This window comes from Heteronotia binoei, chromosome 3, assembly GCF_032191835.1.
Source record: "Heteronotia binoei isolate CCM8104 ecotype False Entrance Well chromosome 3, APGP_CSIRO_Hbin_v1, whole genome shotgun sequence".
In the NCBI taxonomy this organism is placed as follows: domain Eukaryota; kingdom Metazoa; phylum Chordata; class Lepidosauria; order Squamata; family Gekkonidae; genus Heteronotia; species Heteronotia binoei.
In genome coordinates, this window is record NC_083225.1 from 81004866 (window position 1) to 81031937 (window position 27072).

At 43.5% G+C, this 27072-nt stretch overlaps 2 protein-coding genes across 4 annotated transcripts in view; one reads left to right on the forward strand and one right to left on the reverse strand.

Annotated features, from left to right (window-relative positions):
• Nucleotides 1-4926: 4926 nt before the first annotated feature.
• Nucleotides 4927-5463, reverse strand: LOC132569069 (anti-apoptotic protein NR13-like). Its single transcript, XM_060235253.1, has one exon. It carries the CDS (start codon nucleotides 5461-5463, stop codon nucleotides 4927-4929), a length of 537 nt encoding a protein of 178 aa, XP_060091236.1.
• Nucleotides 5464-18770: 13307 nt separating this feature from the next.
• GK (glycerol kinase) overlaps nucleotides 18771-27072 on the forward strand; it is a 60270-nt gene continuing 51968 nt past the window's right edge. For all 3 annotated transcript variants that reach the window (XM_060234101.1, XM_060234103.1, XM_060234102.1), the window contains exon 1: nucleotides 18771-19007. In XM_060234101.1, the coding sequence (XP_060090084.1) occupies nucleotides 18927-19007 (81 nt within the window). In that variant the 5' untranslated portion in view covers nucleotides 18771-18926. The remainder of the gene's footprint in view (nucleotides 19008-27072) is intronic.

A 27072-nucleotide genomic window follows, 5' to 3' on the forward strand; every position in this document is an offset into this window, starting at 1 on the left:
TACGTTATCAATCAACTGGACTGTTTTACGACCACTCCCTGTGCTTCGCCTGGGCTGTCTGCGAGAGGTCCTGGCTCGTTGCCAGGACGATAGCAGCCGCAGCTTCGTGTCAGAGACTCGGGCCGTGACACATGGCTTCTCTTATGTTCTTATGTTCTTAAGATTAAAAAAACCAAAACAAAAAAACCTGGCACGATTGTGATCTGAGGGTGGAAAAATGTTTTTGTTTCAAACAGTCTTATTAGTAACATATGGCAATAAATTTCAATTTCTTACATCATTAATAATTACTTTTTATCTATCCCATATATTACTTTCTACCCACTCCTCCCCCGTTACTTGACACCCGCCGGTGTTATATACTTAAAATCTTAATATTAAAGGTACCCTTAATTAATAAGAACCAAAATTAATATCCTCCTCCCTCTTGTACTTAGTCATTATCAAAAATTGTCCAATGTCCTTTTATTTTCCACTCTTTTTCTACGTATCTTCTGAACTTTTTCCACTTCATCTTAATTACTTCTAAATCATAGTCTCTTAAGGTTCATGTTAATTTGCCCATTTCACCCCAGTGTCATAACTTTTAAAATCCAATCCCATTTTTCTGGTATTTTTTCTTGCTTCCACAACCGCGCATACAACGTCCTAACTTTTTCCACTCCATCTTAATTACTTCTAAATCATAGTCTCTTAAGGTTCATGTTAACTTGCCCATTTCACCATGTGTCATAACTTTTACAATCCTACCCCATTTCTCTGGTATTTTTTCTTGCTTCCACAACTACGCATATTATGTCCTAGCAGCTGAAAGCAAGTATCAAATTATAGTTCTATCTTCTTTTGGATTTTTTTTTTCCATTTGTAATCCCAACAGGAAAGTCTCTGCAACTTTCTTAAATTCATATCCCGAGATCCTAGAAATTTCTTGTTGAATCATCCGCCAATACTTTTTTTGCCCTTTCACAAACCCACCACATACGGTAGAAAGAACCTTCATGTTTTTTTTTACATTTCCAACACCGGTCTGGCATCTTATTATTCATCTTTGCCAATATCACCCAGTGAGTTGCATTTGAACACGAGTCTCCTAGGTTCTTGTTTAGCACTTAACCCGCTAGAGCCAGCGGAGTATTTTACTTACTTTACTGTAGCCCCCCCTTTTTTGTTTTTGTTTTTTTGCTGAGACTGAAATGTAAGAACAATGTTCTCAACTAGGATAGGCATTAGAGGACCACACTAGGATCCGGAACCATCAAGTTCAAATCCTGACTCTGCCACGCAAGATTGCTGGTGACTTTGAGCCTATCACGCTCTCTTGCCTTAGCCTACCTCACAAGGTTGCTGTTGCGAAGATAAAATGGAAAAGGAGAAAAACAATTGATAAGCTGCTTGGTATCATGATTAGGGAGGGAAACAGGATGTAAAAACTAAGCACTACACCACAATGGTTTCAATGAAATGTGGAGGCTGGACAGTTGTAAGAGACCGCAGAGGCTACTGTTACACGGCTAACCCTACTGACGTCCAAGCTCTGACAAAATTGGGCTAGTCGGTTATATTCAGGCTTCCCATGAAACATTTACATGCGGATAATTAGAGAAATAAGAGCCCCAGTGGTGCAGAGTGGTAAAGCCGCAGCACAGCGGTTCTAACCTCTGCTAACGACCTGAGTTTCACGGTTAAAACAATTTTATTTGGTAACAAATTATATGTCCTGCATCATTAATAACTTCTTTTAACTATCCCACATATTACTTTCTAGCCATCCCTCCCCCATTACTTGACCCCCGCCGGTGTTATTTACTTAAAATACTAATGTTTAAAGGTACCCTTAACTAATAAAAAATGAAAATTAACATTCTTCTTTTTTTTCTAAGACTTCATCATTATCAAAAATTGTTCAATGTCCTTTTATTTTCCACTCCATCTTAAAAACTTCTAAATCATAACCTCTTAAAATTCTTGTTAACTCGTTCATTTCACACAATGTCATAACTTTTACAATCCAACCCCATTTCTCTGGTATTTTTTCATGCTTCCACAACTACGCATATAATGTCCTAGCGGCTGAAAGCATGCACCAAATTATAGTTCTATTTTCTTTTGGAAATTTTTCCATTTGTAATCCCAACAGAAAAGTCTCTGCGACTTTCTTAAATTCATATCCCAAGATCCTAGAAATTTCTTGTTGAATCATCCGCCAATACTTTTTCGCTCTTTCACAAGTCCACCGCATACGGTAGAAAGAACCTTCATGTTTTTTACATTTCCAACATCTGTCCGGCATCTTATTATTCATCTTTTGCCAATTTCTTAGGAGTCATATACCACCTGTACATCATCTTAAAACAATTTTCTTTAATACTCTGACACGTTGAGAGTTTCATAAAGTTCTTCCACAAATATCCCCAAGTTTCCATATATATTTCTTTATTTACATTAATTGCCCACTTAATCATTTGAGATGTCACTACTTCATTTTAAAAGTAACATATAGATTTTTGAAATTAATTTTTCATTGTCTCCAAGCAGAACTTTTCCCATTTCTGTTTGTTCTCATCTTATTCCTTCAGTTTTAACATCGCTTTCCACCAAACTTTTTATTTGTTGCGTTTGAAACAATCATATTTATTATTCAACTCTTCGGCAGTTTTCAATTCTATTTTACAGCTTTGTATTTTTAGTTTATACGACACCCTTTTTCCCTCTCCCATCTCCGCCGTTATCCTTATTACTTCCGCAGGCACTGAGGATAGAGAAATGTTACGACCGTTCCTTTGTCATAGATTGCTATTTGATCATGTTTTGCGCGCTTCGGTTTTAATACAAAGGCACGCAAATCGGGGCCCTCGGCGGTAGTTTCTAAAGCATCCGCGCAATTCGATGTTTTGATTACGCGTGTCTTAGACGGTCGTTGTATATAATCGAATAAAATATAATACGCGATCGCGATGTATAACGTTAGACAACCTTGTTACTCTGACTTTTGAAAACCCCGAGATAGGCCCCCTTCTGCGAATTCGGCTCAGCGGCCCGCCACCAATAGGGGAGTCGCCGTTGTTCAAACGCGCCAGCGGGTGCGGGGGGGGGGGTCGGCGCAGGATTCTCTTTAAATACGGGAAACCCGAGCGCCGTTCTGACGGCTCCGTACCACCATGGAGAAATTTTCTAACATGGAGGGACCCCTAGGCATCAAGCCTCACAAACATTCAAGAAAAGGCAACGGTGATGAGATAGAAGCGGAGAACACTGCCCCCGAGAAGACCCCTCTAGAATCTGTACCCGAAAACATGGAAGAGGAGAGTTTGGAGAACCAGGAAGCAGAAACAGATGCACAGGTAAGTTGTGAGAAAAGAGGAAAGCTGGGAGGATTGCAATGGCGGGTCATGTAGCGTTATGCCCTTTCTTTTTTTTTAAATTAGGCGGCGGAGGGATCAGAGACCAAAGTCGCTGATTTAGAGGATTTGATCATGTGTGGGATGCTAACCCTGGTGTTGCTCAAATCTTTAAGAAAGCGTGGTTCTAATCTCAAGAACTCAACACAGGTGGAGAATAATGAATCCCCTTTGAGGGAGAGTTCCACAAAGAAGGCTTGGGAAAAGGCAGAGCTCACTGAGAATGGCGTCTCTATCAAGGAGTCAGAACGTGGAGGGAAGGCGCAAGGAAATATGGAGATTGTGGAGGAAACGGTCTATTTGAAAGCGCTCTATCCGAATGTAAGGCCTAAAAAAACCCCGAGGTGTGTGGAATTGGGTGGGGGGCACGCTCATGAGACAGGATACTAATTTTTTTGTTGTTGTTCTTCAAACTTTTAGGTAGAGAATGTGGCAGCGGTCAACTCAGGGAGGCCGGACACCTGTCACTGCCCATACTGCGGGGGTCTAGCACACTTTCAAGATTCAGATGAGGAAGATTCCCTAGCAGATGCCGAGCACGATACAGCCGGTGATTCCGGAGCGGACATGGAGGATACCTCTGGAGATTCTGAAGCAGACACGAAGGATGAAGCTGTGGAAAAGGCGAGGGAACCCCCGGTTGATGAAGCGCAAACACCGGAGTCTCCAAAGGAGGTTGATTCCCTCATGGAGGAAGAAGAAGAGGTTGCAAAGAAGGAAAAACATACAGATTAGAATCGAGAATGTCCCAACCACATGTAGATGAGAAAACACACACGTCTGTTTGTATATAAGACCCGTATCCTGAAGCGGATAGTAAGAACTGTATTTTTTCAGTAGGGTGGGGGAAATAGCACGCTTGTTTTTGTTTTCTCACGTTGATAAAGCGGATGTATCGTTGCTACACTTTCTGTACATACACACGTGTCTAATCCTTGTGAATCGCAACACGACAAAGATGTACGCCGTGTATTTCTTACCCTGCCCCCCCCCCCCTTGCAGGATTTCCCGGCAATCCCCCCTTCCCTCCTATTCGACACCAAAGTGGAAGACGCCTCATTCGCGGGGAACTGTAGACACGTGGGTCGGGATGCAGATTGTTGTTAATTAAAAAAAGCTATGCTTTGTATATTCTCGCTTTAATAAAATGCTTTTCTATTAGATATGACGGTATGAAACACGTGGTGTGCTCGACTGAAATAAGCTTAGAATTCCCACCGTAAAAATCCAAACACACATCGTTACGCCGGTTGCACCGCAAGGTCATCTAACGTATTTTAGCATAACGCCTCAGTTCTCTAGAATGGAACTAACAAAACATACAAACTTAGGACCTGAACAATCTTTGTTTCCATTTGTTTGGTTTTTTGACGTTGCCAAGGTGGGTTGTGCTTCATTTAAACATTCAGGCCTAGACACCGATTTAAGCAACGTTATTAAAATTGTAAAAATATAGAGCGGACTCATCACGGGTACTTGTTCATAGTTTCATAGCGCTTGTTCATAGTTTCGAGTTCACGATGTACTTTTATCTCACGGCCATGAGGAAAGCTAATCCTGCTAGGACAAATCCGGCGGTTGCTATGATAGTGTTGCTTTTGGTATCGCACCGGCTGATTGAATCAGAACCGTGTTTGTTGAAGTAGCGGTAGAACCCTTCCCAGCCACCATGCGCCTCCAGCCACTCGCGCTTCTCCACAGACAGATAGATGACCAATGCCTCTGTCAGGCCACCGATCTCCTCGTGGGCCCCCCGCTCAGCCAGAGCTGTTGCCAAGGTGCCGGTGAACACAAACAGCGCCACTACTCGACCCCAGTTAAGCCCGCCATCAGATGCCATCTGCACCGCCACACGTCTCAAATGGACGTCTGCCCTACCAGGCTCCGGCAAGATTGCCGTGGAGCAAATGGAGTGAAAGAATGTCTTCTCACGGCTCTCCAGCTTGTCAGCCACTCTCCGCAGGGTCTTGGCCGTGTGGCTGTGAGACAGCACCGAACCACTCAGGTTGCGTCGCAAGTAGCCATCCACCAGTCGCCTTGTCTCGGCTGTCAGATCGCTCAGCATAGCGACTCTTCGATGACTGCCGATGAATACATCGGCCTGCTCCAACCGTGCCCCAGTACCGCCGGTTCTATACAGATACGGTTTTACAACCTACTTTCCCCCAATCGGTAGGTTTCTTACAAACCGAGAAGCCGACAAATTAAGCATCTGTAATAGATACGGTCATAGAAATGTAGAGGAAGTACCGTCCGAAAGAACACGGGTAAAAGAATGATGGGATTACCTACGTGTATAGACAAGGAACATACCCCCCCCCCTTTCCCTAACATGATCCGGCGGCGGACTATAACGCTGTTGCTCGTGTGTTACTTTGTAATATGTTTATTGCACCCCAACCTGATTCCGGCCTCCCCCCATTCTCACCTTTTCCCATTATGCTCACCCTCGGCACTTTTGATTCGTAGCCATCTTTATACAATATTACACCCGCTTTCCTATATAAAATCAGATAGACTCCCTCTGTTTCTTGCCCCGTCTGCCCCAGCTAATTTTAATCCGCTCATGCAAACGCCGAAGAAACCTATCCTCCCACAATTGCGATCCACAGCCTTTACACCATCACTCCTACCCTGTTCAATAGGTCATATTTACAGGGGAGTGTTTCACCGTAAAGTGAAAATAAAGGAAAAAAGCTTATATGTAATAACGGGGTGTGTCCGGTTATTCAGTGTATTTTTATACTTTGTTTCTTTGTTGCCCAAAGTGTTTTACAAAAAGCCATTAGCCAAAAATTGGCATGATTATACATTATTAAAACAAACCAGGAGAAGGACTTTCTGTGTTGGCGGTATCGGATGAGAGAAGAGACGGCCCCCGCCTTCAGCCGGGGCATAAGAACGGAACCGCTACAGAAAAAGACTTGCTCCGGCTTTTAAAGAACTTTTAAAGAGCTGTTCAGGATTATGTGGGGAAGAGCGTGCACGGTGTTGTTTTTTAAAGTAAGGAACCCGTGAAAACACGCTGTCGGTATTAGGACTTGTGTTTAAATAGCTCTCGGTCTATTTTAAGTTTTCTCGGTGCAGAGCCGTTATTTTCATCGTTATTGGTAAAACCATACGTCTATCGGCGTATAGGCGTCAATCTCCCTCTTACTGATCAAAAGCGACCTCCCTAAATGCAGCGTGATCTTTTTTAATATCGAATATTTTTTAGTATCAAAATTTGCACAAACTCAACGGCTTCTAAATACATTTTTATTTTTATACATGTGAATGTATAAAATGTACATTTATTACAGAAAGTTTTTAAAATTTATTTACAAAAGGGGGAAAAGAAAGGTATTCACAGATGTGCCATTCTGAAATGTATTATGCAGAAATTTCTCAACAAGTGTCACATAGGGTCGGTGGCATTTCTGAAACAACGTTCTCAATTGTTCACAGGGGGTCGGGGATGTTTGTACGCCTTCCACCAGGTTGGCCAACGTTATGACATGATTCTTGTTAATACCACAACAATCAAGAAAACACGCAATAACCGTGATCACATACAACACGGGGCCCATATTCAGATTGCGACAAACATATCTTAAGTTCTCATCGTAAAAAGCAGAGGACCACGTCAAACATACATGAGAATTCTGTCCGGGTCTATCTAAAATGCATCCGTCACACATAGAATAAGAGAGATCGTTGGAGCAATAATTGAGAACAGAATAAGCGGTGGCAGTTATCAGTTTGTACATCGCAGAACGTGACTTTTGCTTGTCCACAGGTGGAACGTCTTCATCGGACACTCCCACGTATTTTTGCAGGACGGTATGAATCGACGTCTGAACACCGGACAAGTCCACGAGACAAATTTTCTAAAAATCACAAACACACAAAATGAGAAAAGGAGCCTAAACAGAAACAACACAACCTTTTACACATCTTTCCCATGTTGTTCTACCCACCTTAAATGTATCTTGTTGTGACGGATTCACGGAGTCACAACTCTCACCATCCTGGAAACATCTACTCCGCTTCGGTGTACAGATTTCTGCCCCATCTTTCATTTTCTCGGGGGAAGCAAAAAGGCGTTTAGCAAGAACCGGCTGTACATTCTCCTTGTCAGAATCGGTGCTAGGTTTTTGAATCCTCGCTGTAGTTTTCCTCCTCACGGGTGCTCCAGGGACCACGGGATTAAAAACAGACAGGGGTGTATTCGCCATGGTGGTACGGAGCCGTCAGAACGGCGCTCGGGTTTCCCGTATTTAAAGAGAATCCTGCGCCGACCCCCCCCCCCCGCACCCGCTGGCGCGTTTGAACAACGGCGACTCCCCTATTGGTGGCGGGCCGCTGAGCCGAATTCGCAGAAGGGGGCCTATCTCGGGGTTTTCAAAAGTCAGAGTAACAAGGTTGTCTAACGTTATACATCGCGATCGCGTATTATATTTTATTCGATTATATACAACGACCGTCTAAGACACGCGTAATCAAAACATCGAATTGCGCGGATGCTTTAGAAACTACCGCCGAGGGCCCCGATTTGCGTGCCTTTGTATTAAAACCGAAGCGCGCAAAACATGATCAAATAGCAATCTATGACAAAGGAACGGTCGTAACATTTCTCTATCCTCAGTGCCTGCGGAAGTAATAAGGATAACGGCGGAGATGGGAGAGGGAAAAAGGGTGTCGTATAAACTAAAAATACAAAGCTGTAAAATAGAATTGAAAACTGCCGAAGAGTTGAATAATAAATATGATTGTTTCAAACGCAACAAATAAAAAGTTTGGTGGAAAGCGATGTTAAAACTGAAGGAATAAGATGAGAACAAACAGAAATGGGAAAAGTTCTGCTTGGAGACAATGAAAAATTAATTTCAAAAATCTATATGTTACTTTTAAAATGAAGTAGTGACATCTCAAATGATTAAGTGGGCAATTAATGTAAATAAAGAAATATATATGGAAACTTGGGGATATTTGTGGAAGAACTTTATGAAACTCTCAACGTGTCAGAGTATTAAAGAAAATTGTTTTAAGATGATGTACAGGTGGTATATGACTCCTAAGAAATTGGCAAAAGATGAATAATAAGATGCCGGACAGATGTTGGAAATGTAAAAAACATGAAGGTTCTTTCTACCGTATGCGGTGGACTTGTGAAAGAGCGAAAAAGTATTGGCGGATGATTCAACAAGAAATTTCTAGGATCTTGGGATATGAATTTAAGAAAGTCGCAGAGACTTTTCTGTTGGGATTACAAATGGAAAAATTTCCAAAAGAAAATAGAACTATAATTTGGTGCATGCTTTCAGCCGCTAGGACATTATATGCGTAGTTGTGGAAGCATGAAAAAATACCAGAGAAATGGGGTTGGATTGTAAAAGTTATGACATTGTGTGAAATGAACGAGTTAACAAGAATTTTAAGAGGTTATGATTTAGAAGTTTTTAAGATGGAGTGGAAAATAAAAGGACATTGAACAATTTTTGATAATGATGAAGTCTTAGAAAAAAAAGAAGAATGTTAATTTTCATTTTTTATTAGTTAAGGGTACCTTTAAACATTAGTATTTTAAGTAAATAACACCGGCGGGGGTCAAGTAATGGGGGAGGGATGGCTAGAAAGTAATATGTGGGATAGTTAAAAGAAGTTATTAATGATGCAGGACATATAATTTGTTACCAAATAAAATTGTTTTAACCGTGAAACTCAGGTCGTTAGCAGAGGTTAGAACCGCTGTGCTGCGGCTTTACCACTCTGCACCACTGGGGCTCTTATTTCTCTAATTATCCGCATGTAAATGTTTCATGGGAAGCCTGAATATAACCGACTAGCCCAATTTTGTCAGAGCTTGGACGTCAGTAGGGTTAGCCGTGTAACAGTAGCCTCTGCGGTCTCTTACAACTGTCCAGCCTCCACATTTCATTGAAACCATTGTGGTGTAGTGCTTAGTTTTTACATCCTGTTTCCCTCCCTAATCATGATACCAAGCAGCTTATCAATTGTTTTTCTCCTTTTCCATTTTATCTTCGCAACAGCAACCTTGTGAGGTAGGCTAAGGCAAGAGAGCGTGATAGGCTCAAAGTCACCAGCAATCTTGCGTGGCAGAGTCAGGATTTGAACTTGATGGTTCCGGATCCTAGTGTGGTCCTCTAATGCCTATCCTAGTTGAGAACATTGTTCTTACATTTCAGTCTCAGCAAAAAAACAAAAACAAAAAAGGGGGGGCTACAGTAAAGTAAGTAAAATACTCCGCTGGCTCTAGCGGGTTAAGTGCTAAACAAGAACCTAGGAGACTCGTGTTCAAATGCAACTCACTGGGTGATATTGGCAAAGATGAATAATAAGATGCCAGACCGGTGTTGGAAATGTAAAAAAAAAACATGAAGGTTCTTTCTACCGTATGTGGTGGGTTTGTGAAAGGGCAAAAAAAGTATTGGCGGATGATTCAACAAGAAATTTCTAGGATCTCGGGATATGAATTTAAGAAAGTTGCAGAGACTTTCCTGTTGGGATTACAAATGGAAAAAAAAAATCCAAAAGAAGATAGAACTATAATTTGATACTTGCTTTCAGCTGCTAGGACATAATATGCGTAGTTGTGGAAGCAAGAAAAAATACCAGAGAAATGGGGTAGGATTGTAAAAGTTATGACACATGGTGAAATGGGCAAGTTAACATGAACCTTAAGAGACTATGATTTAGAAGTAATTAAGATGGAGTGGAAAAAGTTAGGACGTTGTATGCGCGGTTGTGGAAGCAAGAAAAAATACCAGAAAAATGGGATTGGATTTTAAAAGTTATGACACTGGGGTGAAATGGGCAAATTAACATGAACCTTAAGAGACTATGATTTAGAAGTAATTAAGATGAAGTGGAAAAAGTTCAGAAGATACGTAGAAAAAGAGTGGAAAATAAAAGGACATTGGACAATTTTTGATAATGACTAAGTACAAGAGGGAGGAGGATATTAATTTTGGTTCTTATTAATTAAGGGTACCTTTAATATTAAGATTTTAAGTATATAACACCGGCGGGTGTCAAGTAACGGGGGAGGAGTGGGTAGAAAGTAATATATGGGATAGATAAAAAGTAATTATTAATGATGTAAGAAATTGAAATTTATTGCCATATGTTACTAATAAGACTGTTTGAAACAAAAACATTTTTCCACCCTCAGATCACAATCGTGCCAGGTTTTTTTGTTTTGGTTTTTTTAATCTTAAGAACATAAGAACATAAGAGAAGCCATGTTGGATCAGGCCAACGGCCCATCAAGTCCAACACTCTGTGTCACACAGTGGCAAAAAAATTTATATACACACATACACTGTGGCTAATAGCCACCGATGGACCCGTGCTCCATATTTCTATCTAAACCCCTCTTGAAGGTGGCCATACTTGTGGCCGCCACCACCTCCTGTGGCAGTGAATTCCACCTACTCTTCACCTACATGGCTTCTGCAAAGGGAAGTCCTGCCTCACCAACCTTTTAGAGTTCATTGAGAAAGACTCGCCAGAGATTCCTGAGTAAACTTAGCAGTCATGGGATAAGAGGATGGGTTCTCTTTCTGATTAAAAAACTGGTTCAATGACTGTTAGTAAAGAGTGGGGATCTGTGGACAATTCTCACAATGTAGGGAAGTATGCTACGGGGTCCGATAAGGATTGGTACGGGGGCAAGACTATTTCATTTATTCATAAATGATTAGGAACTAGGGGTGAGGTGCTGGTAAGTGTAAGGTGATGGCATAGTGGATCAAAAAAAATCCCCACTTCACGTATAAGCTAATAGGGATAGAACTTGCTGTGACTGAGAGGGGGGAAAATCCCAAGTGTGTTGTGGATAGTTTGGTGAAAGTGTCAACCCTGTGTGCTGCAGCGGTGAAAAAGGCAAAGTCTGTGGTAGGTATTCTTGGGAACGGGATTGAGAATAAAACAGCCTATATTGTAATGCCCCCATATAGATCTATATCGCAGCCTTGTTTGGAATAGTGTGTACAATTCTGGTCACCGTATCTCCAAAAGGACATTGCAGAGCTAGAAAAAGTACAGAGAAGGGCAGCAAAGTTGATTGGGGGGGGGGGGGTTGGGGGGGGGAGCACCTTCTCTATGAGGAAAGGCTGATGAGTGACTTTTCAGTTTAGAAAAGCGATGGCTATGTTAGGGGAGGGGGAGGGTGTGGGGTCAAGATAGAGGTTTATAAAATTATGCAAGGGGTGGAGAGAGTTGACAAACAGAACTTTTTCCCCCTTTCAAAATACTAGAACTCAATACAACGAGGCTGATAGCATATTCAGGGTGGACAAAAGGAAATACTATTTTACACAGAGAGTGATTAAAATGTGGAATTCGCTCCTCTCTCTGCACCCTTGGTTCATCAAGGAGATCAGTTCCTAGGCTGCCCGTGACCCACAACCCCCTCTTCTCCCTAAAGCAGCAACGATAAGCTCTTCTTTTTCTTATAGAATCCTAGGCAACCTCCTACTGCCGGGGCCCTGTTCATTGCTCAAGTAACCCCCCAGACAGCTCCTTGGAGTGCTAACAGGTGGAGGATGCTGACGATGGAAAAAAGTTGTATTGTGTGCCAAGATATTAAGTGAGCTGCATGGCTCAGAACTAAGCCCCAGATCTTCTGATGTTAAGAGTTCCATCAAAAGCAAATGAATGCCTACTTGAATACAATTAAAGGCTCAGATCCTGATCTTGGTGGAACCATATCAAAAATCACCAAAGTTGGCAGTAAATATTTGTGTTGTCAACAATACTTGGGGAACATGGGGTGAATGCACATTTAACAGGGCATGTAGAACTAAAATCATTTAAAACACTGCTTACTGTTGCTTGTTTTTATTTAAAATTTTATTTTATCTACATATTGGACACAGTCAGAGTATATCCACAAAAAAACCAATGGGGCATTCTGTAACCTGTGTGTTTCTATACATGTCAGAAAATCCTATCTTTGTTTATATTTAAAATAACCTAAATTGTATATCTCTGTCCTGCTTTTGCATTTTTCTTAAGTCTACATTTTTCTGCACTTCACAGCCATAAAACCCCTTGACCTCTTAGGACCATTTTTGGGGGTCAAACACTATTCTCACAATTAGCCCATACATAAATTTGATGGAAAAGCTATTTTAAATCACAGACCATAAGAACAGGAAATTTATTGCGTGAGAACCTAATTTCATCTGTTTATTTTGTCCAGGTCTAAACTGTGTCAGCATTAAATAATTTGCTAAGATTCTTGCTCTCTCTCACAGGGTGAATATCCTCCCACGTCTGCGAGATATACATTTCAGCACTTGACCTTTTAAGGTCAAATACTTTTGTCTCACTCTGAGAACAGGCACTGAAGATGATAGAAAAATGTTAGGATTTAATGTGTAAGAAAATGCTATATGTTTACAATTAATGTATTAGAATAGGCATCTAAAATGCTGTTAGGTGGCTAGGTAAATGTTAGGATTTAATGTGTAAGAAAATGCTGGGATGGTTACAATTAATGTATTAGAAGGGGCAGCAAAAAAGTACAATCCCACTACGTCAGGCATTCATTTACTGATCAGGAGGTGGGGGCTGGTGTGGGGGAGGGGCAGCTGTTTAATGAGGAAATTGTGGGGGAGGGGCAGCTGTCACTTTTTGATTTCTGTTTGATGAGGAGAGCCATGTACTTTATTCTTCTCCTAGAGCAGGGAAAGAGAGCACAAGAGCCAAGGGAGCCACTTAGGGTTGCCAATCCCCAGGTGGGGGCAAGGGATCCCTCGGTTTGGAGGCCCTCCCCCTGCTTCAGGGTCGTCAGAAAGCAGGGGGAGGGGAGGGAAATGTCTGCTGGGAACTCTATTATTCCCTATAGAGATTTATCCTCATAGAAAATAATGGAGAGTTGATCCGCAGGTACCTGGGGCTCTGGGGAGGGGGCTGTTTTTTGAGTTAGAGGCACCAAATTTTCAGTACAGCATCTAGTGCCTCTCCCCAAAATATCCCCCAAGTTCCAAAACGATTGGACCAGGGGGTCCAATTCTATGAGCCCCCAAAGAATGTGCTCCTATCCTTCATTATTTCCTATGGAAGGAAGGCATTGAAAAGGTGTGCCGTCCCTTTAAATGTGATGGCCTGAACTCTCTTTGGAGTTCAATTATGCTTGTCACAGCTTTGATCTTGGCTCCACCCCTAATGTCTCCTGGCTCCACCCCCAAAGTCCCCAGATATTTCCTAAATTGGACTTGGCAACCCTAGAGCCACTGGAAGGAGGGGCAGAATTAAAGAGGGCGGTGCAGGGTTCACCCTTAGTCTCATAGCTCTTGTAGGAGTTGTAATTAATAACCTTTGCATCAAGGCAAGGAGAGATACATAATGATGTAAACGATGGTAAGTGATTTATATGGTGCATGTGTGTTTCTTTCTTCCACTAATGCCAAAAAAATCATTCCCAAACCTTTCCCTATGCTAGTCTTATGGGGACTGTTATTACCAGCTTTTGTTTTTTAAAAAGTCTCCTTCTAGCATGGCCATGCCGTAAAGTGAATACATATGTATTTTATCTTTTCTGCAAAGAAAAGTATTAAGAGTTTTAATAGTGTTTAATATTTGTTCATGTCTTGGGCTCTTAAACATCTGGTATTTATTCTATGTGGCTCGTATGTTAAGCAAGTTTGGCCACTCCTGCCATAGGGTATAATGGAGAATTGATCCATGAGTATCTGGGGCTTGGCAGAGGGAGGGCTGTTTTTTGAGGTACAGGCACCAAATTTTCAGCATAGCATCTGATGCCTCTCCTCAAAACCCTCTCCAAGTTTCAAAAAGATTGGACTGGGGTCCAATTCTATGAGCCCCAAAAGAAGGGGGCCCTACCCTCCAATATTTCCAATGGAGGGAAGGCATTTAAAAGGAGCACAGTCTCTTTAATGTGATAGCCAGACCTCCCTTTGGAGGTCATTCGTGCTTTTCACAATGTTGCTCCTGGCTCCACCCCCAAAGTCCCCAGGTGTTTCTTGAGTTGGACCTGGCATCCGTAGAAACAGCTGAGTTAATTATTGTTATTCCTTATTCCAATACCCTAGTTACCCACCCTACAGTTACTGTTAATGAAGAGGCCTTCAGCCAAGCAGAATAGAATGTTTGTTGTTTGCTCCATTACACTTGGAAATCCCAGTGCTAACTCATCCTTGGTCTGCTCATGCCACCTCTCTGTAAGGTTTCTGGCTATTTTATTTGTTTATTGTATTTATATCCCACCTTTCTTGCCTGATTCTATTAAAGTGTTGTTGACAAAAGAATTTTTAAAATGGCTGATTGTATGTGTTCATTATACTTACACCAATCCTCATAATCAATCAAACCTTGTAACTTGTATTTCCACCAGTGGGTGTTGGTTTTGGATAAATGTACATCCAGAATTAATGTTACTTTCATCTAGCAACCATGGTCTATTTAGTTCATTTGATTATTGCACATGTGTGATGATGACAGTTGGCAAGCCCATGGGAGACATTCTTTCAGTTAACTGAAGGGCAATCTAACAGTACAACACAACACAGTTATTTCAGACTAAGCCCATTGATTCCAATGGTTTTTTGTTGTTGTTCAGTTGCACAGTCAACTCTGACTCTTTGTGACCCCATGGACCAAGTCATGCCAGGCCCTCCTGTCTTCCATCATCCTTCAAAGTCTGCTCAAATTCATGTTAGTTATATCTGTAATGCTATCCAGCCATCTCATTTTTTGCCGTCCCCTTCTTTTGCCTTCTGTCTTTCTCAGCATCAGGGTCTTCTCCAATGGTTTATGCTGGAGTAACTATGCATAGGATTGCAGTGCACCTTTCTCAGATACCTTGTTAAAGCCTGGATGCATATGTAATTGACAAATTAAATACTCATTGTTAACAAGTGTTATAAAACTGGGGGACTATAAGAATATCCATAATAAGGTAGCAAAATATTTCTGAGCTCCAGAACTAGATGAGAAGGCTCCTGCACATCCACCACTGAACCTTAGCTGATTAAGATAACAGCACAATTACGTATTTGGAATTCCTGAAGTTCAGGGCAAGGTGTGAGGGAGGAACTATTTTTAATTGGTGAACAATGTGTCTCTTGGCACACATACCCACCATACTACTAACCTTCCTCCTCAAGGGTTATTTATTTTTTAAAGTATCTTGCTTTTCTGTATATTCTCGATAGCTAATAAACAAAAGCTAGAGTTTTATAAAATCACATTACAATTACAGCTAGTCAAATGAGTTCATAACAAAAGAACCTGTTGGAATCAAGCCTGTACAAGAAGGAGCCAAACATCATTTGGAACTCAGCCCATAATAAAGCTCTCCGAAACAAAGAGCTTTGAGAAAGCAAAGTAGAAAGTGTGTCCTTTGCACTTCATTGAGCAGATAGTTCCATAGGGTAGGGGCAATGAATGCCATCAGGGGTGGCCAACAGTAGCTGTTCAGATTTTTTTGCCTACAACTCCCATCAGCCCCAGCTAGCATGGCCAATGGCTGAAGTTGATGAGAGTTGTAGGCAAAAAACATCTGGAGAGCTACCGTTGGTCACCCCTGCATAGATCTCATGGAGAAGAATCACACATTGTAATGGAAGGCAGTCCAACAAAATGTGTTGGGATGAGCAAAGTTGGAAGATGGGTTTATAAAGATAGAGGTGGTTCTTCAAGTATGAGCATTCCAGGTCAGGAAGGGTTTAAAGATTAAAACCAGCACCTTGAAGTGTACCTGTCAACAATGTGGCAACCAGTGTAATCGATATAAAAGAGGTCTAATATGGGCACCTCACCCTACCCCCGTTTACTAAGCTTCAGCATTCTTCATAAGTAGAAGTTTCTGAATTACTTTCAAGGGCAGCCGCATGTAGAATGCATTATAGCAATCTAATCTGGAAATTTTGAAAGTATAGATTTGTGTGGCCTAGTTAAGAGTCAAAGAAGTTAAAAAATTTTCTAATCAAATATAATTAGTAAAAATGTTTTTGGCCAGTGCATCAACCAGCTGTTCAAAAAGCAGTGCAGGATATAAGAGCACTTCAGCAGGGCAATTTATGAGCCTCTTCACCTTCATACTGAGGAACAGAACACCAGTTAGACACTAGGCAAGTCTAAATTTCCACAGTGTCATTACATGCCATCTTTTTTCCTGCCAATGTACTTTTCATACCCATCCACCACCAATAGCATATTAGAATCATACTAGTGTCAGGTCTAGAAACTATCTTCAATAATAACAACTCTCCATGAGTTCAAGATAAGTGTTTATTGTAAGATATGACAAATGACACTGGTTTGAGCCAGTGTCAAAACTGGGGTACAACTGCAGGTGCGTTAGATATATACATTCATTGTAACAATTACAAGCGCTCCTTTTGTGCTAGGCGCGAGATTAATTCAAAAGTAGAGACAGGTGCAGAATGCTACAAATTGTTTCTCACGCTACAAAGCAGCATATGAACTCACAATGAGATAACATACTGGAGTAACCTTAAAAGCCAGGCTGAGAAGGAATAAGCTGGCCTCTCTCATGGGGTACATAACTTTCAGTTTCCTCTAGACAAAGCAAGCATACAGTTCAACAATGGCAAGGGCTCTTGACAACTAGAACCAGTGAAGTGTAACATGTCCAAACCTCACCCAACTTACTCCTGGCTGTCTTAGTCATAGAACTTTTTCTCCACCCACACCTCTCAAATGTACAAATATTGCTCCACAACTAAATGTTTATCAGGAAATCATTACAGTTGACCGTCACATGCTGAAGACAAACTAGAGGGTCACACCAGAGGTATGAAACCTTCTGAAGCTGATCAGGTGAACAAAGCTCTGCTCTAGATGGAAAATTCATCCCTGACACATACAGCAAGATACTTGAGCAAGCCAGTTTTCTTTCCTGTCTCATTTTCCCTTTTTATTTTTTTTTTAAAAACAGAGACACAAAATTCTCAGCATTCTGAACCCCATGAAGAGAATGGACAAGCTCAAGCCTCACTGCATCCTAATCTGAATTTCCCTCCTTGCAGGACCCTGTGAGTCAAGCTCTGAGCCCCAGTCAAATCCATGAGGCAGCATTTCTAAAAACAAAAAAATTAGAAAGACAGTGGACAGTTTTTCCATGCCGTCTTCAAACATATATTCAAAACACTAAGAACTCCTGTTATACACACCTCAAACGTAATCTGTGGCTGCTGATTCAAAGAGGTACCCCTATCTGCAAGCTCTCTACCCTGGTAACACTGTCTCCTGTTTGGTGTACAGCTTTCCACCTCTTCTTCCTTTTCCTCTACTGAAGGGAAAAGCTGCTTTGCAAAACCACCCTATACATACTTCTTGCTAGAGTCCCTGCTATCTGCCAGAGCATCTGAGCCCCCTGAAAACAGTTCCCCAAGGTCTACCTCATTGAAACAAGATCATAAAGGTGTCACACACAAAATGAAACAAACTGTGTCAGGGTAGTGTTACCCAGTGGTTAGAGCTGGTGCACCTCAGCTTAGACCTCACTAGAGTATTGTGCTCAGTTTTGGGCACCACAATTTAAGAAGGATCTAGACAAGCTAGAACATGTCCAGAGAAGGGCATCAAAGATAGTGGGGTGTCTGGAGACCAAGTCCTATGAGGAAACTGACCTGGAGAAGATCAGAAAGCAATGTGAACATCAAATCTACTGAGAACAACTATCATGATTATGTGAACTGCAGGATAACGCAGTACAGGGAAGCTTTGGAGGACTTCTAGCCCCCACAAAGGTTTTTTAAAAAAAAACAACAAAAAACTTCAGATTATTCATACAATTTTATACAGAAGCAGTGAGATCAGTCGTTTAATTTGTGCACAGTACAGCAAACTCCCTCTCCCCACCCCCAAAAATCTGTGATGTTCAAAGACATGGGGTTTGTTGTCCGGTATCAGGTTTTTACTTGGAGAATTAGTCCTTGTGATTTATGGTGCCCGAGCACGATGGGGGTACTCTTGTCTCAACAATGGCTGAGACAAGAGAGACGTACAACTCTCAGAGTGCTATATATAGGAAGTCGGTTCACTGTGAGGCGCTGTGATTACTTCACAATAGAGAGTAACAGAAAGGGCGAGGGACAGTTCACGTCCTACGTGTCATTTGTGCCGTCATCCACCTGCCCCTCCCCCGGAAGCTCTACGCTCTTGTGACAATAGCAGCAAGTAGAATGAGACAGATGCCAACCGCACACCAGCCAACAACTGCTTTGGAGACATGACACTCTAAATCCACTCTCTCTCCCCGCTCCACTCAAGTTCTCAAGTCCATCTCCTACAGCTCTCGGCAAGCCCCGCCTTTTCCTCCTGCTATTCGCGCCTGATTGGCCGCCAAGAGGCCGCGTGTTGGGCAGCTCCCCCTCCCCGCCCCCGGTTTCTAATCCGGGAAGGCACGCGCGGCTTTATGGAGTGAAAAGGGTCGGGCAGTGTGGCGGCTTCAGGATTCTCTTTCTCAGCACTTGCTGTGCCAAGGTCGCCTAGGAGACGGGACAAGAGTAGCTCGGCCGGAGCCTCTCCATGGCAGCGGCTGTCCAGAGAGGGACAATGGGCCCGCTGGTGGGAGCCATCGATCAAGGGACCAGCTCTTCGCGCTTCTTGGTGAGCGTGAGAAAAAGCAGACGCTCCTGGGAGGCGGAGGGAGCAATTGCTCGTGTCCTTGCCGGGAGGACGGAACTGGGGGCAGAGGGCGGCTTCCCAGGATGGGGAGGCAGTTGGGCATATGCTAGCCATAGCAGCCGCCTTCAGTGCTGGGGCTGAATTTTGGAATGCGCGAAGCAAGAACAGGTGAAAAGTGCTATTAGCAGGTGCAGAGGATCTCTTTCTGCTCTGCTAAGGAGCGTGCCCTCACGTCAGCGTATGAGGATGGTGTTTTCAGGCTGCCTTCCAGCGACAATAGGTGTCTGTAAAACGTTTGTTGTCCACTCAGTGAATGCTGAGACCCTTTGCCTTCCTTTCTTTGTGACTGGTGTCCTGGGAGGTGGTGAGTGTGCAGAAGTGACCTGTCTTTGGAGGGAAATGGAAAACTCTTTCCCTTCAGCGATAGCAACTGGCGTTTCATTTCTCCTCCTTATGGGGTTTCTGCGAGCGGCTGGGGAAGGTGTTAGGAATACCATTCGTTTGACCCTGATCTTCGGCTCTGGGGTGTGATGAGGGCTGGTTCTCCAGTGCAGTGAATATTTCTGATCCTTGCAAGCCTTGCGCTGCCGTTGTCAGGTCCCTGGTAGCTTTCAAAGAGCTGGTTTAGTGGCTAATGTGTGCCATACGGAGTAAAGCAACAGAAATATAAAATCACCATGTATCCTTATACTACAAGTTCTGTTGTGTTGAACTAGGACCCCCAGGAAATTCTGGCATGAAGTTGCTGTATTGTCATTAGAAACTAACATGGGCCGCATAGTCATAGTTGTCAGAACTCTGATGCCCAGACCTGTAGCTACGAGGGGACCTGTGAGGGCACAGCCCCCTCCCCCCGACTTCTGGAAGAGGCCCCCTGACTCTGGGGCCCCAACCAGCCCCTATGCCTCTGCCATGGCTCCTGGGCAGTGGAGAGGTCGCTTCTGGGCTGGGGGGGGGGGGAGCATAAGCAGTCCCAGACTCCGGTCTGAGTTAAAAGGCCCGTCGATCAGCTGTTTCATGGGCCCTTTAACTTGAGGGGGCTGGGGGGCCCTTCTGCTGCCGGCCCCGTGCGCTTTTTTAGTGACAGGGAAGGGAGGGCTGTGGCAAGCTCACCACTGCCCTCTCTTCCCTACCAGTAAGATAACGTGCAAACTGGCGGCAGAAGCACCCCCCAGCCCCATGCGAGTTAAGGGCCTGCAAAACAGCTGATCTGTGGGCCCTTTAACTGTCACGAGGGCTGGGGGCTGCTTCTGCTGCCAGTCCACACGTTATTTTACTGGTGGGGAAGAGAGGGCAATGGTGAGCTTGCCACAGCCCTCCCTTCCCTGCCACTAAAACAGCACACAGGCCAGGAGCAGTCGTGGCGAGTGGGGGGAGGAGGGGTGGCAAGCAGACGGCAGCAGGTTGGGGTGAGCGGAACACGGTAGCTGGGGGGCACCGGGGGGGTTGCCTGCCTAGGGCCTATTTGCCCTAGAACCGCTCCTGGCAGCAGAAGCAGCCCCCAGGACCCCCCACTACTTAAAGGGCCCATGGATCAGCTGTTTTGCGGGCCCCTAACTTGCACTGGGGCCTTGCTTCCCTGCCACTAAAACAGCATGCGGGCTGGCAGCAGTCACGGCAAGCAGGGGGGCAGCGAGTGGGGGGAGTGCTGCGGCAGTGGCGGGGGTGGTGACTGGGGGCAAGTGAGCAAAGTGCTGCCGCAGTGGGTGGGGGTGAGCAGCTGGGGGGTGCTGGGGGGGGGTTGCTTGCCTAGGGCCTATTTGCACTAGAGCTGCTCCTGGCAGGAGAAGCAGCCCCCAGCCGCCCGCTACTTAAAGGGGCCATGGATCAGCTGTTTCGCGGGCCCTTAACTCGTGCGGGGGCCTGCTTCTGCTGTCCGCCCATGCATTATTTTACTGGTGGGGAAACAAGGGCGGTGGTGAGCTCACCTCAGCCCTCCATTCCCTGCCAGAAAAACAGCACGCAGGCTGGCAGCAGTCACAGTGAGCGGGGGGAGGAGGGGGGGCAAGTGGGGGAGTGCTGCAGCAGCAAGTGGGCAGAGCACGGCGGCAGGGGTGGTGGGGGTCAAGCGAGCAGAGCACTGCGGCAGAGGGTGGGGCGAGCGGAGCGCGGTGGCTTGGGGGGGTCGCCTGCCTAGGGCCTATTCGCCCTGGAGCCACTCCTGGCAGCAGAAGCAGCCTCCAGCCCCCCCACTACTTAAAGGACCTGTGGCTCAGCTGTTTCGCAAGCCCTTAACTCACACAGGGTCTGCTTCTGCTGCTGGCTGTGCATTATTTTACTGGTGGAGAAGAGAGGGCGGTGGTGAGCCCTCCGTTCCCTACCACTAAAACAGCATGTGGGCCGACAGCAGAAGCAGTCCCCAGCCCCCGCGCAAGTTTAAGGGCCTGTGAAACAGCTGATCTACAGGCCCTTTAACTTGCCTGGGGGCTGCTTGTGCCCCCAGCCCAGAAACAAGTTGGTTGGGGGGGGGAGGGCGGTGGCGAGAGAGAGGCAGGGAGGGAGCCAGTAGAGGGAAGGTCGTTTGAGGCACTGGGCGGGGTATCTGTGCCCCCTGAAAAATGTAAATGCCCCCCCAACCTTCCAAATTCTGGCTACGGCCCTGCTGATGCCTCTGGGTGCTAAGACTGATGAACATAAAAATGCCCGATGGCATGCAAGAAATGTTACCCTGTACTAAATTACCAGAACTTTGTATTCTGTCTAGATAACCTAAACCTAAATCTATGACTGCAGTACCGTTTCTTCACAGAGATCTTGGAAGCTAAGTAGAGTCAGCCCTGGTCAGTATTTGGATGGGAGACCACCAAGGAATACCAGGGTTGCCACCCAGAGGGCAGTGGCAAACCATTTCTGAACATCTCTTGCCTTGAAAACCCTACAGGGTCACAGCTGCGACTTGATGGCAAAAAAGAGGAGGGGGGCCTTACTATTGAATAACAATGCTATCCTAAGAACACTTTCCTCAGAGTAAGCCCCTTTGAACAGACATGAGTAAGACTGTCAGTAGGGTTGTTAGTAGGGCTGGATCTGACAGAAATGGGAATTTGTAGGACCAGGCCATGTGTGCCATAAAATGTAATGCCAGATAGCAGAGATTTAAACTTTATCAGGGACATAGACAAACACAATTAAAGATATTATGTTTTAATTTAAAATACAGACATGCTTTAAACTCTTTCAGTGTTTTGTTTACAATGGAAAGGGGGGAATAGTGGATTTGGCAATGCAGTTTTACAAATAAAACATCAAGAAAAAGCACAAGGATCACAGCAGAAACTAAAAATATAAAATGCTCTGAGCCTGGGAAAACAATGAAATAGCATTGCAAGCTTCTCCCTCCAGCCTCGGGGTCTACTCAGTTTGGCAATGGCACTCCAATGTAGTATCCCCCTTTGACTGTGACCAGGTTCCTTACTCAATAGGCACCAGTTGTGAAGTCCACTGAGCAGAGACAAGCTGGCCCAAAGCAACAACCCCTTAGTTGTAAGGACACAATGCCAAGAAATGTGAGCTTCAATCGGCAGACAAGTTTGCAAGGAAAATCCACTCTGCATTTTCTCTACAGCTTTGTTTCCTGCTGCTGCCAGATAGGGAACTTCAGCAGCCTTGGAGCTTTAAATAGTAAGGACAGGAAGGGGAGGGGGCAAAAAAGAGCCCAGTGGGCCTGATTAAAGCCCTGGACCAGCCAGCTGTGGCCCAAGGGATGGACATTTGACACCCCTGCTCTAAGTAGACTTGCTCAGATTTGCTATGTGTGTTTGACAGAAAGTTACTTTCCCATAGCATCAGAATACCCAACAGTTGTTGGAGACCTCTGTAGCTTTTGTTGATATACAAGATGCAGATTTTGTATCTTGGGATTTTGTATATTGATTGTCCCTGTATGAAGCAAGTTGGAGTCTAGGTGGGTGCCACTACACATTAATGTTTCCCCAATTATGTTCTTGGATGGACACACACTGGTCGAAAGTGTGCTTGTACTAGAACAGTAAAATTTATTTAAATATTTATAACCTGCTTTTCTCCTCAACAGGGAACCAAAATGGTTTACAACATTGTTATTCCTGCCTCCATTGTATCCTCCCCCAAACAGCCCTGTGAGTAAGGTTAGGCTGATAATGTGTGACTGTGCCAAGGTCACCTGACAAGCCTCTGGGGCAGTGTGGGGATTCCATCCTGGTTCTGTAAGATCCCAACCTCTGGCTAAAGTCCAGGAATGTGTTGTTCAAAGGATTGTGAAAGTTTATAAGGGCATAGGGGCTGTTCAAAGTCCCTGCTGTTGCAATAGATCTCTTGCAGATAAGGGGAATGAGTGAGAAGCAAGAGTGAGTTATTACAGTGCAGAGGCTTATGAGGCAGAAACACAAAGTCTGTCTGAACCAGAATATATAACCCTAGGTAGACTTTCCAGATGCGCAACATTCAACATTGTGTAATGAATACTCTGCCATACAGTCATGAGGTTCTACTGCTTTTTAAATACCCAGAACATCAAGCTACCAGAATTGGTAGGAAACTATTATAGAAGTATGTGCTGTAGGAAGTAGCAGTCTTCTTTGGGGATTCCAGTGCTGCAGGATATGTATATGAATTCTGAATGGAAACAAAAAGTTGATGTTCACATTGCATCATGCCCATAGTAGAGCAGCAGCAAAAAAGAGGGGTGCCCTTAAACAAGTGAGCATTTTCCTCACATTTGAACTGCCTGCAGTGGCAATAGTATGTGAAAAGGATGCAGGGGTCTTAGTGGACCATACACTGAACATGAGTCAGCAGCGTGAAGTGGTGGCTAAAAAAGCAAATTCAATTTTGGGGTGTAGTATAGTGTCCAAATCATGTGAAGTGATGGTGTTGTTTTACTCTGCTCTGGTTGGACCTCACCTAGAGCTCCGTTTTGGACACCACAATTTAAAAACGATCTAGACAAGCTAGAGCCCCCAAACTGTACCAAGGACACTCCCCAGGTCTCCTCCCAACCTCTCTAAGAAGACAGGGAGTTCTAGAGCACTCCTGCAGTGTACATCTAGAACATGTCCAGAGAAGGGCATCAAGGTTACTTTGTAGAAAATTAAGGCAATGTCTTTATACCTGTAGCTGATATGAAATGCAGCTGTTAAAACGTTCCCTAGGTTTACGAAGCCATGTTTCGGTGTCAGCCTTCATCTGATCATTCACTTCATATTATCTGGAACCAATGCTCACAGCAGTATAAGTGCTGTATACTCACAGCAGAATAAGTGCTGTGAGCATTGGTTCCAGATGATATGAAGTGAATGATCAGATGAAAGCTGACACCGAAACACAGCCTTGACTTTGTTGGCAACATCATTACTGATTTGGAGAGGTTTTTTCACATCTATCAGGACTTTGCATCTTTTGGAGTCTTTGTTCTGAGTGGACTCTTTCATTAAATTGTAAATGGGCAATTGCCTTTATGTTAATGTATGTTGTAAACTGCAAGAGTGTTTGTTGTACATTATAAACTATGTAGTGCTAAGCCTTTAAGATAATGAGACATCCTGCATTTATTGCATCTAGTTTTCAGAAGTATATTCTGCAAAGGGTTTCAGCATTGTTCAGAAACAACTTCACATAACTAATTTATTCTTTAGTAGAACACGGTTCTCTCCTGTTCCTAACCTCACTGTGTTCGTCCCTCTTGGTTTGCCCACCTGCGAATTGGCAACTTTATTAGACATCAAAGCAAAGTTTGAATCCAGTGGCACCTTTAAGAACTGCAAAAAAAATTTTCATGCACCCTTCTTCAGATACAGAAATCAAGTTAGCCTCTGGTGTGATATCTATCTTGTTGTTAAGTTTAATTTTTGTTTACCGTTCTTCCTTCATCTTTCCTCAACTTTTCTGAAGAAAGCTGGACTGAGAAGCTGCCCAAGATTGCCTAGTTAGTTTCACAGCTCATTAACAAGGCATCTTCATTGTACTCTGGCACTTTTGCTTCTCATAGGCCTTAGTAACTAAGTGCCATTGCTACTTGTACATTGCATAATCTTATTTGGAGAGGCGTGCTGGAGTTTTCGTAAATTATTTCACCTCCTAAACTACCAGTTATGGTAGATAATGCAAAGTAATTTAATTTATGTGCTTTTAAAAAAATGTTAAAGTTTCCTTTATGCTAGTATGTATATTGGCAGTATACACAAGGTGTCACAAAGAGCACTTTCTCTTTCTTCTTGAAATAGTTAATGCACTAGAACTGGAACTGAATAAGTTAAATGCACCCCGGGAAATAATTAACAACTGTTATAATTCCTTGGTCTCTTGTGCTTTAGGGATGTTTGGAAATATCTCCGCTTTAGAAATGCTCGCAAGTATGCTTTTGTTGATTCCAACCTTGGAAGCCTTTCCAGCATGCCTACCTTAACTGAAAACCCATAAACATATTATGGAGTTCTTTTAGATTAAATGTTGTAAAGAAATAGATTTGATAAAGAAAATTATAATGAAACCAAGTATGGAATAGGCTAAATTTGTAAAACTGGAAGAAACAATAGCATGTTTTTTTTTCCTGAAAAAAATTATATGGATGGTGCAGTGGTGAATGAAAAGAGCCAGAATGTGGAGATTACTTGCCAAGATTAATGTCATATCTGAATTGGCCTGCTAGTGAGGATTTTGCCACAATATTCTTTTTTTATGACTTTAGACTGAAGAATGTCTGCATTGATGTCACCCTTGTAGTAAGAGCTGAGTCAAGGATGGGACAATTCAGATATTTGTTGCTTTCCTTTAAAAACTATTAGAAATTGTTCTATAAAGAATTGGTGAAACTAAGACATCAGATACTCAAGTTTAATTATTTAAAAATATCTAGTTAGGATTGCCAGTCTCCAGGTTGGGCCTGGAGATCGCCCACAACTGATCTCTAGGTGGCAGAGATCAGCTCCCCTGGAGAAAATGGCTGCTTTGAAGGTAAGGTTGCCAATCCCCAGGTGGGGGCAGGGGATCCCCCGGTTTGGAGGCCCTCCCCCCGCTTCAAGGTCATCAGAAAGCGGGGGGAAGGGGAGGGAAATGTCTGCTGGGAACTCTATTATTCCCTATGGAGATTTATTCCCATAGAAAATAATGGAGAATTGATCCGCGGGTATCTGGGGCTCTGGGAGGGCTGTATTTTGAGGTAGAGGCACCACATTTTCAGTACAGCATCTAGTGCCTCTCCCCAGAATATCCCCCAAGTTTCAAAACTATTGGATCAGGGGGTCCAATTCTATGAATCCCAAAAGAAGGTGCCCCTATCCTTCATTATTTCCTATGGAGGGAAGGCATTGAAAAGGTGTGCCGTCCCTTTCAATGCGATGGCCAGAACTCCCTTTGGAGTTCAATGATGCTTGTCACACCCTTAATCTTGGCTCCACCCCTAATGTCTCCTGGCTCCACCCCCAAAGTCCCCAGCTATTTCTTAAATTGGACTTGGCAACCCTATTTGAAGGATGGACTCTATGGCATTGTACCATGTTGAGGCCCCACCCTCTCTCAACTCTACACCAGAATCTCCAGATATTTTCCAACACAGACCTGGCAACCCTACTAGGCATATCTGTCTGTTTATCTGTGCACTCAATCTTAATTCAGTTTTAAATATTTTACTTTATATGGCATTGCATTTCTTTAAATGTATCTGTCTATCTTAACCATGTGACTCTTCCCCATCCCATTTTTAATGGTGATATGGGTGAGATCTGCTTAATCCTCTCTTTGCAGTAATCCTCAATTTGGGCTCCAGAAAATGTTTGCTTGTTGATTGTCCTTTCCTATTGTTCCAAAATTCTTTCATATGGTTGCAAAAGCCATAGATTGACTCATATTCCAAAAGTTCCTGCTCATCATGATTTCTTAAAAGATGTGTTTGGGGGTTTTCTCTTTTACATCAAACAATATAGTTGTTTCTCTTTTTCAGTTAAGTGTTTTCACAACATGATTGATTTTCTTTTATGCATAAAATTACCTTTTGTTAGGGCTGTCAACTAATCAAACATTTTCTTAGATAACCTGGATTTTAAGGTCACCAGCTTAGTGGAACATACTTCTT

Coding starts and splice junctions, on each gene's coding strand:
- LOC132569069 (XM_060235253.1), bottom strand. CDS start 5,463: ATGCTGAGCGATCTGACAGCCGAGACAAGGCGACTGGTGGATGGCTAC.